General features: G+C 40.7%; 1 protein-coding gene across 1 annotated transcript in view; it reads left to right on the top strand.

The window, feature by feature from the left end:
* Pgap1 (post-GPI attachment to proteins inositol deacylase 1) overlaps positions 1-18,638 on the top strand; it is a 72,884-nt gene that overhangs the window by 10,831 nt on the left and 43,415 nt on the right. The window contains exons 4-6 of the mRNA NM_201990.1: positions 9,393-9,564; positions 15,301-15,458; positions 17,710-17,762. Of these exons, the coding sequence (NP_973719.1) occupies positions 9,393-9,564; positions 15,301-15,458; positions 17,710-17,762 (383 nt within the window). The remainder of the gene's footprint in view (positions 1-9,392; positions 9,565-15,300; positions 15,459-17,709; positions 17,763-18,638) is intronic.

Here is an 18,638-nt window from a genome sequence, read left to right as displayed (position 1 = left end):
GCACAGTCCTCTGTAAGCAACATGTGAGCTCAAGTCTTCAGCTTCTGGCCCACAATCAACTGACAGACTCTTGATATGCAGAAACCTCAAAGGGCTGATAATTCTGGCTCGGTAGAGATTATCAGTCAACAACTATTCTGCATAAGGTGTCCCTTTTAGTCAGTATTAGCCTACAGATGAAACAGGCAGTTTTGTCCAGTGGCTGCCTAGCCACAAAGTATTGCCTCACCTGGAGGTAAAGATGCTCAATTTCTTCATTAAATCCACCAAAGGGAAACTGTTAGGAGCAGATATGTCTCAACCAAAGATAAATAACTTTATATCTCATATTTTGTGGATTTCTGAACGTTTTTGAAAACCATCTATCTATATAAGGTAATCTGGACTATTGTCCGTTAACTATCTATTATCTTGAAAGTATTCTAACAAACTCAGAGCCATGAATTTGCTATTTGGCCCTTAACTCACAGGTGTAATCAACTCAGAAGTTTGTAATGGCATCAATAGAAGGACTGGCTGTAAACCTTGTACTTTTAAACTTTTTTTAACAAGTAAATTCTGTACCAAAGCAAAGATATGATTTTAGCTTAGTTACTGAATGAGATTGTGACTGTACAACTCAATCTAGCTAATTCCTCCCTGTTAAATTACAACCATTTCTAAATTTCTCATAAAAACAACTTTAGAATAACTACTTCAGCTCCCCAAAAGTCCAGGGAATTGAGGCGACGACTCTTCTATGACTTCTTCAAGCTGTACATGGGCATTGAGATATCCTTGGGGGTAGAGGGAAGGAAGAATGAAGCAAATGCTGTAGTCGGATGTGTCCTGACTGGACCCAGCTGAAAGTCCTTGAGACCAGGAATCCAAGTAGGTACATTCTGCAAAATAAAACTCTCAAGACAAAAGTTTAGAATCGAGATATCTTTTTGTTTGATTCTCTTGAATCTAGTTTTTCAGGCAGTCTACTTCTATCAAATCTGATCAGTATGACTGTGTGAGGTTTCCAGAGCCTAATCACATTTTTTAAAAGCACAAAGACAAAATCTTTCTCCCAAAATACTGTGTTCCTTAGTCTGTAACCAGAAAAACTTGTATCTTGCACTCTCTCCCAGAGGAATAATATAACCATGAAACTCAAAGTCACACCCATTATGAAGATTAAACAATTTTAAAGAAGGAAGTAATCTAAACAATAGTGTATGAGCCTGTTAGGCTTTTGTAATCTGTCATATCAGGAAATTAACCCAAAATTCCCGTGGAGCCCCTGTTAAGAGAATCTGAGATTCCTGTTGTGGTAAATATCAAAAATAACCACAAACCCTCGTTAGCTGCCATGAACGAGCCATATGACATTTAGCAGGGTAATTCATAAAACAAACTAAACACCTTCTATCAATTCTAATACCAATAAGCAACTTATCAAACCAGGACTTTAGCCCAAAATATGTCCATCTGTTAAGCTCTCTACCTAGAGCTACAGATTTTTATTTAACCTTAATAACTTGTAAATATCACAATTCTCTACTTGGAGTCAGTGACTAATTCTCCCTATCTAAGTTCTGAACCATGGGTGGAAATCCCCACGTGATTCTGGTAATCTCTGTAGTTTCTTCTTAAAAACAAACTTAAATCACCCTTTAATAATACCCGTCATTAAGAAGTAGATTGTCTAACTAGGATTTCAACCCAAAATTCCCTTGGAGCCCACGTTAGAAAGAATATGAGTATCCTGAAAGACTTTCTTTAAAGAGCAGCTTTTATCTCTAACTCCGTGAGCTGTAACTACTTATCACATAGCAGGGGACCTACAGCCTGCCAGGCCAGGCTGTTTCTGTTTCTTTGTTTAAATCCTGGTGCTTGAGACATCACATGACTCAACATGGCGCTGGCCTCCTCTTAATTAGAAATTAAAACTTTCAACTCTTAGGATTACTAGTGGATTCTCGCCTAGCTCTTGGCTCTCCATCTGTTGTTGTAAAATTATTTTAAAAAATTGTTTTCTTTTACCCCCACTAGATCCAATTCTGCAGTGCCCCCCAGATATCTGCTAGATATCTTGCCAGAAACACACATCCCAACTCTGTGGCAGCCCAGTGTCTCTGCTGCCACACACTCTCCTAAACTCAGTTCTCCACAAGAAAGAACACACAACACAATAACCTCTGATCCATTGATAAGATATAATTGCCCACCTAAACATACAAAGTCCTATACACATCCATCCCTTAAGAATATTCATAACAACCTGTAAATACACAGCGTGGAATCTTAACATCAGCCTCCATGTTCTCTCCGTGGCTTCTCCTGCAGTCTCCTCCAGTCTCCTATCTCCTTCTGTTCCAGTGTCCTCCTCTTCCCTCAAACGTTTCTCCCGCCCATCCTTCCTTCTCATCCAATCACAGACCTCATTCTGTCCTGTACCTGCCTTCACCTGTATGACACCCTACACCAGACTACCAGACTCAGCATTAAAGAAGTATAGTATATCGGAGAGATGGCTCAGCGGTTAAGAGCAGTGAAGTGACTGCTCTTCCAGAGGTCCTGAGTTCAATTCCCAGCAACCACATGGTGGCTCACAGCCATCTATAATGGAATCTGATGCTGTCTTCTGGTGTGACTGAAGATAGTGACAGTGTACTCATGTACATAAATAAATAAAATCTTTAAAAGAAGTATAGTATATCATGACCAAATAGAATTTATTGCAAAAAACAACCTAAACTAGTTTAATATCTAAACATGAGTCAGTATATACTCCATCATAGAATCACCTCTGCAGCTGAAAGCCATTTGACCACACTAGCACCAGTCCATGGCTTAATGTATAGAAGAAGGATAATAAATTCAGTGTCGGAGGAATAAACGTTAATGATCTCTTGGTAAGTAATCAGAGTGTTACGGGGAGAAAATTACCCGCTTTAGGTAATAACTGGCAAGGTTATTTATCAGGTAAGCTAGATTCATGTCATCCACAGTAAACAAACTTAATCCTACATAGTAGGTAGGTGTTTTTTCTATTTTTGTTTTGGACTTTTCTAATGAACACACTAAATTTATAATGCAAATAAGTATTTTTTTTTGGTTCTTTTTTTTTCGGAGCTGGGGACCGAACCCAGGGCCTTGCGCTTCCTAGGTAAGCACTCTACCACTGAGCTAAATCCCCAGCCCCGCAAATAAGTATTTTTAAGATGAGATACTGACAAAGATTTCTATTACAAGCAATTACAGTAGGAATTAGAGGACAGTTAGATCTCACTGAGTGTGTAAGATACAGATATGGGAAAGAACATTCTGGGTAGAGAAAACCTTATTCATCATATAACTCCAAGTAAATACAGCAGAATACAACACCAAAAGGCAGCCAGCGTGGGTCAATTAGATTGGACCGATGTATAGACAAATTTAATGTTTTTCCCCTTTTATGTAGGGTGGTATGGGAAACTGTTGGACAGGTTTTTGAAGAGAAGTGATGCTCTTATTTAAATTTTAATAGTATCATTCCTGCTATATAGGAGGATAAACTGAAAGGACATAGGATGAGGCAGGGAAACTAGGTAGGAGGCTATTGAAGTCTCTCTGGCCAGAGCTGATAGTGCTTTAAATTAAGTTGACAGTAACTGAAGTGGTGAGAAATGAACAAATTGGTGTTAGGATTAGATCTAGGCTGAGGCAGCAAGCTTTGCTGGGAGATTGCAAGTTGAAATTTTGTATGAAAGAAAAACAAGAGTTAAGAACAACTTAAGATATTCTGTTTAGACAACTGAAGGGATTGAACTGCCTTTGATAGGACTAGGTAAAACATATTTGGAAGCATTAAGTCTAGTTTAGATAGGTTGATCTTAAGATGCATGAGGTCTTCTCAGAATAGTGATTGTACAAGAGTTGCACAACTGACCCTAGAGCTCAAGGGAAAAAACAATAACTGGTTGAGATTAGTTGGGAGTTAACACTGAATACATGTTACTTAAAGCCAGGGGAGTTGGTGAGTTTACTAGTGTGACCAACATCAGAGTGTGTGTGTGTGTGTGTGTGTGTGTGTGTGTGTGTGTGTGTCTGTCTGTCTGTCTGTCTGTCTGTCTGTCTGTCTGTGTGTACCCATGTGTGACTGTGTCTTTGTGCCTAAGACAGGCACTCATTACAGGCTCAGTGTTCCAAGTTTTCATTAGATACTAAAGTCAAACACCCGAGGCCCAGGCCATTCATTTAAGAGCTGAAGGAAATGCAGGAGAATCGCACTAGAGACTAGGAGTGAAAGGGAACACCCATGACTAAGAACAAGAAGTAGGGGTGCAGAGGTTGTCTCTTACCACAGTGAACTTGCTCTGGGACGCCCAAGGCCTTCCCCAGGCTGGCTGGCTTGCTACTGGGATTCACTGGATTCAGTCTGTAACACATGGCCATCATATAGTGAAAGGACACGAAGCAAAATGAGTAGAAGGAAAAGCACACGGGACCGAGTCTGAAAAAAGCAGGTGCAAGCTTCCAGCAGTCTCACGGGGTGGGCCAACATTCGTACTTCCTTCTGCTCCATCAGCAGTTTGTGATGAGAGAAACATTGCCTACGACAGGCACTCATTACAGGCTCAGTGTCCCAAGGTTTCATTAGATACTAATTCTTATACTTTCTGCCTAGCTTATACAAGAATTTGAGCCTAGAGGACAAACAGATATTAATCATAAACCATACTATTTGCATTGTGGACACTATAAACTATCCAAAACAGTAGTTCTCAACCCTCATAATGCTGTGACCTGTAATACACTTTCTCATGTTTTGGCGACTCCAACCATAAAATTGCTTTCTTAATTTTGCTGCTGTAATGAATCATAATGTAAATATCTGATATGCAGGATATCTCATATGCAGCTCCTATGAAAAGGTTGTTCACCCCCAAAGGAGTCACAACCCACAGGCTGAGAACCGCTGATCTGCACAGGGTCAAGAAGCCTCTAAACTAGGAGGACCCAGACGAGACTCAACAGCAACCTTGCTGCTCTGTTGTTCGTTCTGAGGGTAGCAGACTTAGCCTTGAGTGGCAGCTCTTTGTTGCACAGGAACTGGAGAAAGGAACATATGAAGGCCCAGTTGCCGGGAAAAACAAGCCCAGGTTTTGTGGAAACACTAAGGAGAACAGTGAACACAAACCCTTTTGTTTGTGTGTTTTTGACATGTAGTCTCCTGACTGGCCTAGAACTCAGTACATAGATCACTGGCTAGCCTTGAACTCACAGATACCCAGCTTCACTGCCTCCCCAGTGCTGGGATTAAAGGTTTGTAACACCACCCCTGATAAATGAAGATTATTATTGTTTTAAAAGATTAATTAATTTCACATATATGGAAATTAATGTCTGCTTGGATGTCTGTGCACTCTGGGGGTGCCAGTACCTTTGGCGACCAGAAGTGGGCAGTGGATCTCCTGGGACTAGATTTGCACACTGCTGTCTCCATCTGCCATGCAGGTGGTGGTGTTAAACCCAATCTTCTAGAAGAGTCAGTGAGTTTAACGTCTGAGCCCTCTCTCCAGTCCCAAAAATATTATTTTTAAGTAGTACTTATTTAAAGAATAACATAACCAGGGAATACATGTTTAAGATTTGAAGTAAGAGATACCATACGATAGTCCATTGCCACAACAGATATAATTGTTGCATCCTTTTTTTTTATTGGATATTTTTTAAATTACATTTCAAATGTTATCCCCTTTCCTGGTTTCCCGTCCATAAACCCCCATCCCATCCTCCCCTTCTATGCTTCTTCTATGAGGGTATTCCCTCTCCTCAGACACCCACTCCTTCCTGCCTCCCCACCCTTGACATTCCCCTACACTGGGGGGTCCAGCCTTGGAAGGACCAAGGACTTCTCCTCCCATTGGTGCCCAAAAAGGCCAACCTCTGCTACATATGCAGCTGGAGCCCTGGGTCAGTCCATGTGTAGTCTTTGGTTAGTGGTTTAGTCCCTGGAGCTCTGGTTGTTTGGTATTGTTGTTCTTATGGGGTTGCAAACCCCTTCAGCTCCTTCAATCCTTTCTCTAACTCCTCCAATAGTGTTGAATTTCTAAAGTAGTGGTGTAATTCTGATAGGTCTGCCTACATATGTTACTTGACTTTTTTTCCTTACTGCTTTTAATATTCTTTTGTTTAGTACATTTGTTGTTTTGACTATTATGTGACAGGAGGAATTTCTTTTCTGGTCCAATCTATTTGGAGTTCTGTAGGCTTCTTGTATGTTTATGGGCATCCCTTTCATTGGGTTAGGGAAGTTTTCTTTTATATTTTTTTGAAGATATTTACTGGCCCTTTAAGTTGGGAGTCTTCACTCTCTTCTATACCAATTATCCTTAGATTTGGTCTTCTCCTGTGTCCTGGATTTCCTGGATATTTTGGGTTAGTAGCATTTTGCACTTTACATTTTCTTGGATGGTTGTGTCAATGTTTTCTGTGGTATCTTTTGCTCCTGAGATTCTCTCTTCTATCTCTTTTTCTGTTGGTGATGCTTGCGTCTGTGATTCCTGATCTCTTTCCTAGGATTTCTATCTCCAGGGTTGTCTCCCTTTGTGCTTTCTTTATTGTTTCTATTTCCATTTTTAGATCCTGGATGGTTTCGTTCAATTCCTTTACCTATTTGGTTGTGTTTTCCTATAATTCTTTAAGGGATTTTTGTGTTTAGAAACCCTCTTTAAGGGCTTCTACTTGTTTACCTGTGATTTCCTGTATTTCTTTAAGGGAGTTATTTATGTCCTTCTTAAAATCCTCTATCATCCTCATGAGATGTGATTTTAAATCCAAATCTTGCTTTTCCAGTGTGTTTGGATATCCAGTATTTGCTTTGGAGGGAGAACTGGACTCTGATGATGCCAAGTGGTATTGGTTTCTACTGCTCGGGTTCCTGTGTTTTCCTCTTGCCATCAGGTTGTCTCTGGTGTTAGGTGGTCTTGCTGTCTCTGACAGTGGTTTGACCCTCCTGTTAGCCTGCTTGTCAGCAGTCCTGTAGACCTGTTGTCTCCCAGCAGGATCTTGGTACAGAGAACTGTGGGACCGGGTCAGCTCTGGGTGCAGGCAGTAATTGGAAGTGTCCTGTCCCACACTGCTCCTGGGTTTGTGTGTCCTGAAGGTTCCAGGTGGTTGGGTGGGAGCAGAAGAGTTGGTCTTTCCTCTGCTCTCAGGTGTGTCAGCACTCCTTACGTCTGGCTTTCAGCTCTGGGCACAGGAAGAGACCAGAAGGATCCTCTCCCTGACTGTTCCTAGGCTCCTGTGTCCAGTGAGCTTTAGGCTGGTTCCTCTTGGGCCAGCAATATGAGCGGAAGTAGTGGTCTCCCCAAGCTCTCAGGGTTGTCTGCACTTCTGAGGGTCAGCCCTTTCCCCCAGGGGATTTGGGTACAGAGAGGTGTGGGACTCGGTCAGCTCTGGGAACAGGCAGAAACTGGAATGTATCACATCCTTTAATACTATTTTCAGTGCCAAATCTTCTTATATTATAACATTTAGTATTCTTATTTATTTATTTACATCCAAAGCACTGCCTCCCTTCAAAGTCTCCCTACCCACCACCAACTGAGACCCTTCTCCTGTCCCGCTCCCCCTTCTCCTCTGAGAGGGTGGTACTCTACTGGGTATCCCCCAACCCTGGTGCATCAAGTCTCTGACAGATTAGGTGCATCTTCTCCTACTGCAGCTGGACAAGACTGGGGAACAGATACCACAGTCAGGCTACAGCTTTAGGGAGAGCCTCTGCTCCAGTGGTTGGGGGACCCACATGGAGATTGAGCTGCACATCTCCTGCATGTGTGCCCAGGGCCTTAGTCCAGCCTGTGTGTGTCCTTTGTTTGGTGGTTCAGTCTCTGAGATCACTCAGAAGTGCAGGTTAGTTGAATCTGTTGGTCCTCCTGTGTGGTTCCCATCCCCTTCAGGGTCTTCAATCCTTCCCCCAACTCCTCCATAAGAGTCCCCAGCCTCCATTGGCTGTGGGTATCTGCATTTTAGTCAGCTGCTGGATAGAACCTCTCAGAGGGCAGTTATGCTAGGCTCCTGTCTGCAAGCATGACAGTGTTGTTAATAATGTCAGGGAATGGTGTTTGCCCATGGGATGGGTTTCAAGTTAGCCATTCCTCCAGTCTCTGCTCCACTTTGTCCCTGCATTCCTCTTAGACAGGACACATATTGGATTGAGAGTTTTGTGGTGAGTTGGTGTCCTTATCCCTCTACCAGGGGTCCTGCCCGGCTACAGGAGGTAGCCTCTCCAGGTTCCATGTCCCCACTGTTAGGCATCTTGGTTAAGGTCACGTACATTGACTCCTGGGAGTCAACCCCATCTCAGGTCTCTGGGACTTCTTAAAGATCCCCCCTCCCCATCAGCCACCTCTCACTGTCAGAGATTTCCATTCATTCTCCATGTTTTCTGGGTCTCTCTCCTGTCTTTTTTCATACCTGTCCCCCATTCTTCTCACCCTCCCCTCTCCAAACTACTTCCCTTCCTTCCTCTGCCTCCTATGACTATTTCGATCCCCCTTCTAAATGTGATTTCGGTATCCTTGCTTGGCCTTCCTTCTTGTTTAAACTCGTTGGGTCTGTGAGGTGTGTCATGGGTATTCTGTGCTTTATGGCTAATATCCACTTATCAGTGAGAACATACCATGTATGTCCTTTTGGGTCTAGGTTACCTCACTCAGGATGATATCCTCAAGTTCCATCCATTTGCCTGCAAAATTCTTGATGTCCTTGTTTTTAGTAGCTGCATAGTATTCCATTGTGTAGTGAACCACATTTTCTGTATTCATTCTTCAGTTGAGGGACATCTGGGTTGTTTCCAGTTTCTGGCTATTACGAATAAAGCTGCTGTGATCATAGTAGAGCACGTTTCCTTGTGGTTTGGTGGAGCATCTTTTGGGTGTATGCCCAAGAGTGGTATAGCTGGGTCTTTAGGTAGAACTATTTCCAATTTTCTGAGAAGCCACCAGATTGATTTCCAGAGTCGTTTTACATGTTTGCAGTCCCACCATCAATGGAAGAGTGTTCCCCTTTCTCAACATCCTTGCCAGCATGCGCTGTCACTTGAGTCTTTAATATTCTAATATACATTTAACAAATAATACCTCAGGTGGTAAGCAACCTAACATATGAATACAAGCATGACTCATTAACTCAATGATTCCAATTTTAGTTTTAAAAACCATAACCAAAACTTGTTAAAAGTGACAACACAGAAGAGTATTAACATATTGTTTAGAAATTTGTGAAATGGATTTTTCTATCTTTTGAGGGGTGCTCCTGTGGTTTATTTTTGCTATTGAATTGCTCATATGCAAACAGAAGTACTAAGTATTTTTTTGGTAGGATATTAAGGATTCTATCATGGTGATTTTATGTTCTTTTTCTCCGTTTAAAAACAGGGTCAAGAATTTCCTCCCACAAGTGTGGCAATAATTGGTCACTCTATGGGTGGTCTTGTTGCCAGAGCGTTGCTTACACTGAAAAATTTTAAACAAGATCTGATCAATCTTCTCGTTACACAAGCTACTCCTCATGTGGCCCCTGTGATGCCGTTAGATCGTTTCATTACGGGTAAGTGCTCTGACGTGCAAGGCAACCTGCTCGGGTCAGGGCAAAGCCAGCAAGTCTTTTAGCTATTTTCTTAGTTTTTGTTTGTTTGTTTGTTTGTTTGTTTGTCTTGTTTTGTTTGCCTTTGGCAGTTACTGGAGAATAACCCCTAACTACTCTTCTGACTGCTGTCCTGTCAACCTCCCCAGTGAATACCCCAGATACTTGCTATTTCTCCTGGCCACATGCTCATGGTCTGTCTCCCCTCTTGGTGGCTTCCTCCTCTTCTCTCTTTCTTCCTCCTTTTTCTCCTCTCTCTTCTCCATCCCCAAACAGGACTCAAAACCCATCTACCTCTAATCCCTCCAGTAATTGCCTGTAGCTAATTTTATATAACTAATAGTTTTAAATTGAGGAACAAGGTTTGCACAACAAAAGCTTGTAACGTGAGAATTCAGGGATTCACTGTAGGCCTAGACCTTCTGGTTCAGAATTTAGCATTGTAATACATAGCAACAGACCAAACCTCAACAATTTCCATTTTTGTCTAAATAAAAATGTTCTTTCTCTTATAACAATAAACAATGGGGCTGGAGAGATGGTTCAGAGATTAGGAGCACTGACTGGTCTTCCAGAGGTCCTGAGTTCAATTCCCAGCAACCACATGGTGGCTCACAACCATCTGTAATAGGATCAGATGCCCTCTTAGGTTGTATCTAAAGAGAGTGACAATGTATTTACATACATAAAAAATATACATCTTAATAAAATAATAAACCACATGTAGGAACAATAATGAAATTATTATAAGAATTTGAAGGTAAGAGTAACTTTGAAAAGTTCTAGTCTGTATTTGGCAACGCAGGATGAAGTATTCTATTATCTGTTGTATCCTGGTAACTTCAGAGTTCTGTATGCAAATCAATTTTTATCCTAACTTGTTTTAAATACCTTTATAGACCTAGAACATCATCTTAAATTCTAAACAACTTTAGCTTACAGTAAGACTATGACTTTCTAATATTTAAACCCATCAGAGACGGGTTTAAAGAAGAAGGAATAATATTACCTGAGTATATAGGAAGCACAGAATGCAGCTTCCAAAAAAAAGAAATGACAGAGGCAGCTGACCTCTTAGATAGTCCCCAACATTCTCTATAACGTTGGAGCATCTATCTTTAAGCCTTCTGGTCCAGACTATCTGACAGACCTTGTGTGAAGGAGGAATTATGAAGGACTTACCCTGTCTTGGCAGAGCTTGACAGTTGACTTCCCTGCATCTGTTTATCCTTTCTAGTCAGCACTCTGTCTACAGATAAAGTTAGGGCATTTTCTTTTCCCCGTGACTAGCTTGCCACAGTTGAAGCAATTACATGTGGAGGGCTTTTGATATTCATCATCTTCTTCCAAGTCGAAGTGGTGCTGCCAGGAGCTGACAAGCCTCAATGTCAGAAAGGCCTTAAATTAATAAAAAAAAATCTTTAAATCCATACTCTGAAATTTTTGAAGACCATCTATCTAGTCATAAAATATCTGAACAAGCAAACATTGCTATCTCCAGCTACCTATTATCTGTACAACCCACGGTGTGCGTTTCTGTGATAATCCAGACCAGAATTTAACATGACCCTGAGTTTGATGGACTGTTAACTTGCATTACTTATTTATCCTAGACAGTTTGTAATAGCAGCTATTAGACACACTGGCACCAAACCTTGTATTTTTAAATGAGTTGCATAGGTACAATACTGGTCTTAAGTGTTCAAGCATACATATATTTTGTTGTAACAAAATTAAACTTAAATTTTGTATCAATATATAAAGATTTATACTAATGAAAACCTTAAACCTATAGCAATATGCAAAATTCTATGCCAGTGTAACAAAAATAAAACCTTAGTTTTGTATCAATATATAAAATTCAGTACCAGTGTAAGAGTATGGCTATAGATTTTTAGTTTTGGTTTAAGAGTAGATTCAATAATCCACCCCTAATTGTCTATTATAATATTACTATATTCCCCCATTTTTCCTTTCAACCACCTTCTCTTACCTAAAGGGGGGTGAGGGAGGGAAGGAAAGAAATCCCTGAGTCTAAATTCCCTGTTCTTTCCCCTGTTCATGACCATAATTATTTGTAATCATCCCCTAAAATGACGACATATTTATTACTTATAAAGTGACCAAACCATCTGACCCAACTTAAGGGAATGGGACCATGGTACTCTTATGTTTATTGATGAATTGGGTTGGAGAATTCCTTTTTTGGGGGGGGGGCCCAAAAGGATATTGGAAAAATGGTTAAGTCACAAGAAAGCTAGCTGGCATCACTTTGGTCTGGTCTGTATGCTGAGAATGTGTGGCTTAACTGGGTCTGCATGTGAAGCAGTCTAGCTGCAGATCAGCACCTCCAGTTCTCAGTGTCTCCAATCTCTTTCAGTCTAGGCTTACCATAGAAAATACCATTGGTTTTCCTTTCCAGCCATTAAACGTGGGTGACGTGTGTTTAATTAATTTTAGGTGCTAGAATTTCAACTTTGTTTTTCTTGGAAATCATTCTTTGCCTTTAAGAGTTACTTATTTGAAAGTTGGCATGTCAGAACCGTACCACAATAAAATTAAGAAATTTTGTTGTTAAAATTGTTCAAATCCTTTGTACGGCTGCTAATAATCATGAATGAGTGTATGTTTAGGGAAAGAATAAAAATCTGAAAATCACGTTAGCACCCTTTCTATTACATTTTGTACAGTACATATAGATGAGCCGTGTCATTAAGTTAAAAATAATTTTAAGTACACTTAAAATGAATCTTTCAAGATTGAACCTTTTTTATTCTTTTGTTTTAAACTTATTTTTATTATTTATTTTTTCTTAGTATTTTTTTTAGAGTTTTGATTATATTCACTTTCCTCCCTCAACACTTCTTGGATCATTCCCTCACTTCTTACCTACCCACCATTTTGACTCCTGCAAGACCAATTTGTGCTGCCCAAATATTCTTGGATGCATGGCCTTGCATTGGAGAGTTAACCTGAGGCTACACTTTTAGAGAACAATGGTTTCTCCTCCCAGCATCTAATGATTGCCAGTAGCTTAATGGCCTGGAGTAGGTTGTGTGTCTAATTCCCCCTCTTTGCTGGGATTTGGTCTGGCTTGGGCTTGCACAGGATTTGTAAGCTGCTGTTGAAACCGCTGTACATTCACAAGTGCAGCTGCTCTGCTGTGTCAAGCAGATGCTTCCTTTCAGTTATCCTCTCTCTCCAGCGATTACACTCTTTCTCCCCCCTCTTCTACAACGGTCCCTGAGCCTTGGAAGGCAGGGTGCGGTATATATCTTCCTACTAGGGCTGAAACTCCGTAATCTGTTCTTCTCTTCCCCTTGGCCAGTTATGGATCTCTGGGTTAATCACCGTCTGTTGCAGACAGAAGCTTCTCAGGGTGAGGGATACGAGGTGCCTGGATCTGCAGATGTAATCATAAGTCACAGAGAGTCAGTTTAACCCTAGCCCGTTTAGCAGCATGGTGTAGGGTCTGTGACATTTCTAGCCATAGGTTTCTAGCCCAATAACGGTACAAGGTATGTGTTCATCTTGTGGAGCCAGACTTCATTTTGATCAGACAGTTATTGGTTACACCCATGATGTTCCTGCCACTGTTGCAGCAGGTGGGCGTGTCTTTCCGGGCCTAACTGTCAGGGTTCACAGCTGGGTATGATTCATAATTGCTTTTCTCCCTTGGTGGGTTGCATAGCATCTCTGAGCACCATTAGAGATAGCCGCTAGGGATGAAGCTTCCAGGTCTGTGTCTGTTTGATTTCACCATCTTGTATAACTCAGTCACGTGACCTCTTCAGCAGTGGGAGCTCACTGTCAGCTGGACCCTTGTGTTTGTTAGGCAGGTATTACACCCTTCAGCTACATTCATCCCTGAAGAAGGTATTCTCAATACTGTCAGGTTTTAATTGTCCTAAAGAACAGCAGCAATTCACCTCCAACACTGCCAGTCTGGGTGAGTCTTAAACTTAGGCTCCTTTTCCCGAGTTACAGGAAACCTGTTTTCTTCCTACTTTCTGATTTCTTAGTTCATTAGATCAGAATTAGAGTGGAAAAAAATGTTTAAGTCGTCATGGGTTTTAAGCATTCGAGAGGTATACATATGACTTTTAGAACAGATTCCTTGGTCTTGCACTCGGCCAGCCCTTAGAAGGTCATCTCTGACCGTAGCCTTCCTCTCAGGGTAAGAGGGATGCAAACAGTAAGCAGCTTTCCTCCCTGTAGCTCATCCTCATATGCTCAGATCACGATTTAGGAAACTAAACCTTGAGATTGCTCAGTTACTTTCTTTTTGGAGCGTGTTCGTATGACCCACATAATAACTAAACTTACTATAGCCGAAGCTGACCTTGAACTCATCCTCATCCTCTTGCCTCCCCATTGCTGGGTTTACAAGTTTGCAGTACCATGCCCAGCTCAGTTTTTCTTATTCACATGCCCCAAGCTCTGCCCAGGGCCTGTGTGGGCATCTTGCACATCTTTGTTCTAAAGCAGGTATGCACAGATATAAATTGAACTGTGGCCAAGGTGTGGGTGTGCAGTGGAACTTAGATGTTTATACAGGGTTCTTGAGATGTAGGATAAGATTAGATTGGGAGGAGAGCGGAGATACAGCAGTAGACCAGAGGTCTGTTCTGTGTTTTCATAATCTAGTGTGTAGCTTTGAAGTCCCTAGGAATTCTTAACTTTAACTCTGCTTACTAAGTTATCTCAATAGTTTGTCAAGAAAAGAAGAGAAAATATTTAATTTAGTAGTTTTGTAGCTGATTTTACTTTAATACTTTTTAGCTCCATTGATGTTTGTCCCAGGTCCGTGGTGTGTCAGATCTCGGTGTACTTGGTAATGTCTCAAGTGCATACTGCTGAGATCTTGAGAACCTTGCACAGCACGTGTTTAAAGCCATGAATGGGATCTGGTGGAGCTACACAAAGCATTAAGTTTTGATGCCAAAAAGAAATGAGTTTCCTTTGTTCTGGTCTCAGTTTAGTAATCAACCTTAAATTTTTCTTACTTTTCATACATGAAGTGAAAGGCTGCCTGGAAACTTACCACTTTAAATTTACTGCTAGATTTAACAGGTAAATTCCTAAGCATGAGATTTTCATCTGAAGTGTAATCCTACAATTATTATGGCACAGTTCTGGTCATTGTAGGAACTTAATTAATAATGTGTGGTAATGATTATTCAAAGCAGGGTTGCTCAGCCTTCAAAACCTGGAACACTTTTGTGACAAGGGGAAGTATATGTCTCTTTTTTGGAGACCACTTTACTGTGGGTACTTTATATACACAAAATGCACATATTTAATATATACAATATGGGATTGAATATAGCATCATGAAACTAACACACTAATGTGTACAACTCCTAAGCAAAGTATATGTGGTCTTTGGAAAAATGTAAGGGTTTCTTTGCCATGGTTTGTGGAGCATCATTATGGTGTGGTACAGAGATGTGTTTGCACGTGAACTTAATGAAAGGTACCATTCGGCCTTTTTCTCCATTGATGCCTTTAGTAAGTCTCGGTGTTTGTATTCTGATTGCAAACATGGGAATATATGCAAATTTATCAAAACAGGGAAATATGAATAGCATCATTTATAGACCAAACAGCATAAGTAAAAGTACGGGTAAATATTAGTATTATAAGAACTGTTGCATAAAATGGCTTGTTTTTCAGAGTTTCTTTTTTATTTCCTTCCAGAGTTTTATATGACTGTAAACAACTATTGGATTTTAAATGCTCGGCACATAAATTTGACCACACTTTCTGTAGCTGGAGGCTTCCGGGATTACCAAGTTCGTTCGGGACTGACTTTTTTACCGACATTAAGCCATCATACCAGTGCCTTATCTGTTGTGGTAATTATTTTAAAGATTGCATACAGAAGTACAGTAGACAAATGGAACATCAAAGGGGAAATAGTATATACCTACTTGTAAATGAGTGCTGTTGGTAGAGCAGGCCTCGTGTGTGTGTGTGTGTGTGTGTGTGTGTGTGTGTATGTGTGTGTGTGTGTTTCCTTGTCTTCTCTAATCCATTTGGTAATGTGTTGCTGTCTATATTTCTATATTTCTGATGAAAATATTTTACTTACAGAATTTTCCACAACTGTCTATAGTAAAATTTGACTCTTTTAACTCTCAAATAGTTTATAATTTTTCATGTTTACATGTGTGCTATTAAAGTCAATTAAGAATTAACAGTTTTTCAGTGTTTATCTTCAGCAGTTAAATTAGATTTATGTTCATTGGGCCTAGAAAATTGATGAGTTTAAGACCATAATTATGTTTGTAGCATAGGTTAAATTGCTGTAATATATTTCCGTATAGGTAATAGTATCTTAAATATAAATGGAGTTTTATTGGGTAGGTCAGTGGGTGATTTCTGATCCAGGGCCTAGGCTGATGCCAGACACCACCTGGGATACTTTACTTTTTTTTTTTTTGGAGCTGGGGACCGGACCCAGGGCCTTGCACTTGCTAGGCAAGTGCTCTATCACTGAGCTAAATCCCCAACCCCATTTACTTCTAAGATCACTCGTTCAGCTGACAAAAAATCAGAATCGGGTGGAGCACAAGAGTTGAAAAGGCACCCATTACTTCTGCTCGTACACTGGCTACTTCCTAAAGCTATCTGTCATAAAGAATGAATGACTTTTAGTGGACAGTTAATGGTTCCATGAGCAGCCACTCATAAAATATATTTATTTTTATTAATTATATTTTTTCTTTGACAAGGTCATAAAATATAATATATTCTGATTATTCCCCAACTCTCCTTTCGTCCTTCCCACCTGGCCAAGCTCCTCCTTCCCTACAAATGTCTATTGCATAGTCACATCTGTTTTGATTTGTGACCCACTGTGTTTAACACAAGCTATCTGTGTGACCATGAGTTCAGATCTATCCTTTGGAGCCTGATGATCTTACCTGTAGGCACACAATTGCTCAGCATCTGTCAGCAGCCAGTAATTCAACAGGGCCTCATGAGGGACTCCTCCATCCATCCATGACTGTTGACAGGGCTGCTCTTGTACGACCCTGTATCAGTAACACCGGCTGATGTAGGCTCATGCTTACAGTGACTTGTCCTTAGGAGATGGCTTTTCACAGATGCTCTCCCAGTTCTTTCTGCCCTTCCTGTGCAGTGTTCTTTGAGCTGTAGAGGAAGGGGGAGGGGTAGCGCTTGTGTGTTGCCTTTATAAAATCAAAGAAAATAAAGCACTTTTATGTTCTTGATAATGGTCAATGCTGCCTGCCAGCAGCTGAGCTGTTACCCTGCTTGGTAGCTAATAAAATCTTAAGACCATAGAGAACTCTGATTTTCAGGAGCTTTAGTAATTAATCAGCAGTAGTTCCCATAAATTTATAAATAAAGGGGTGGGGAAGGATAAGAGTTATAGAAAGTGGAAATGATCAGTAATATATGGAAATGTCATAATCAAAGTCCTTACTTTGTAGGGGTTGGGGATTTAGCTCAGTGGTAGAGCGCTTGCCTAGCAACCACAAGGCCCTGGGTTCGGTCCCCAGCTCCAAAAAAAAGAAAAAAAAAAGGTTCTTACTTTGTATGGTAAATATATGCTAATAAATATTTCTTAGGCACACTCCCGCTTACAAAAACATATCTTGGAATGCACCCAATAGTAGTTTACCCAAAACTGTAAAGTTCTGAAATATCTATTGGAACTTTTAAAACATTTATGTATTTACGTCCCCTCAGTCCCTTTTGCATTTATGTAAAAGTAAAAAAAAACTTCATGTAAGAAAGCTCTCGTATTTAATAAGATTTTCTATCTAATAAAATTCCTTATTAAAGGAATGTTAAGGCCAACTTTTTAATCGTGTTTTTAAAATGTTAGATGTTAAACTTTAGCACAGGATCTATGTTTATGTTCATTTTTAAAGAGTGATAGAAGCTTGGGAACCAGAAATGACATCACTTACATTATGTAGGAGATAATATACTTGGATCATCTTTTGTAAAAATTAATCATTTTATTCAAAGAATTAAACAATAGTAAAGTTAACATTATGTGTTTCTAGGTGTTAGTCTGAAAAATCTAGTAAAAGGAAATGTGCTTGAGTTTAACTCTTTTCCCTTTCCTTGTAGACCTCAGCAGTGCCTAAGACATGGGTCTCAACAGATCACCTCTCCATCGTGTGGTAAGTTGTTTATAGACATTGGTGATTTGTCTTCCTCACTGATGCAATCATTGGTTTGCTGACTTTCATAGAATTTGACCCATAAATAAGTACAGTAGTGAAGGATGAACAGGGTTGAGAATGCAGAACTTGGTTCTTGTTTGTTTGACCACAGTTTCCTTGACAACCTGTAACATCTTCTGGAAGTTAGATCACTCTGATGGACGCCGGCATCAAATACTAAATTTAGGGTTTGTCATACTGGGCAGTCAGATGTGCCTGCAGAGAACCCTCTGAGCTCCTGGCCAATCACAGCGCCCAGATGTAGCTAATGTGGCGATGGCTGCTAGGGAGCGGCAGTGGGAACCGATTAGAAACTAGATCTATGCCTAACATAGAGAAACGTCAGAGATTACATACGGATGGAGAAAAGCAGTGTCTTGCTCCTTCAGCTCTGGCTTTAAGATCCCTTTATCTGGGCTGGAGAGGTGGCTCAGTGGTTGAGAGCACTGGCTGCTCTTCCAGAGGTCCTGAGTTCAAATCCCAGCAACCACATGGTGGATCACAGCCATCTGTAACGAGCTCTGACACCCTCGTCTGGTGTGTCTGACGACAGCTCCAGTGGACTCACATACATAAAATAAATAAATCTTAAAAAAAGGGGTTGGGGATTTAGCTCAGTGGTAGAGCGCTTGCCTAGCAAGCGCAAGGCCCTGGGTTCGGTCCCCAGCTCCGAAAAAAAAAAAAAAGAAGAGAAAAAAAATTCTTGTGTCCTTCCTTCCTCTGCCTGCACAAGCCACAGTGTCTTCAGATCCACCCAGTGCAGGCGTGTAAGGGGAGGCAGATACAGTGTATGCCTGGAAGTCGCATGGGCAACAGGAAGGCTGTTCTGCTGTC

The sequence above is a fragment of the Rattus norvegicus genome, chromosome 9 (assembly GCF_021556685.1).
Source record: "Rattus norvegicus strain SHRSP/BbbUtx chromosome 9, alternate assembly SHRSP_T2T, whole genome shotgun sequence".
In the NCBI taxonomy this organism is placed as follows: Eukaryota; Metazoa; Chordata; class Mammalia; order Rodentia; family Muridae; genus Rattus; species Rattus norvegicus.
Note: the sequence above shows the minus strand (reverse complement) of the source record. Positions and strands in the feature narration are given on the sequence as shown.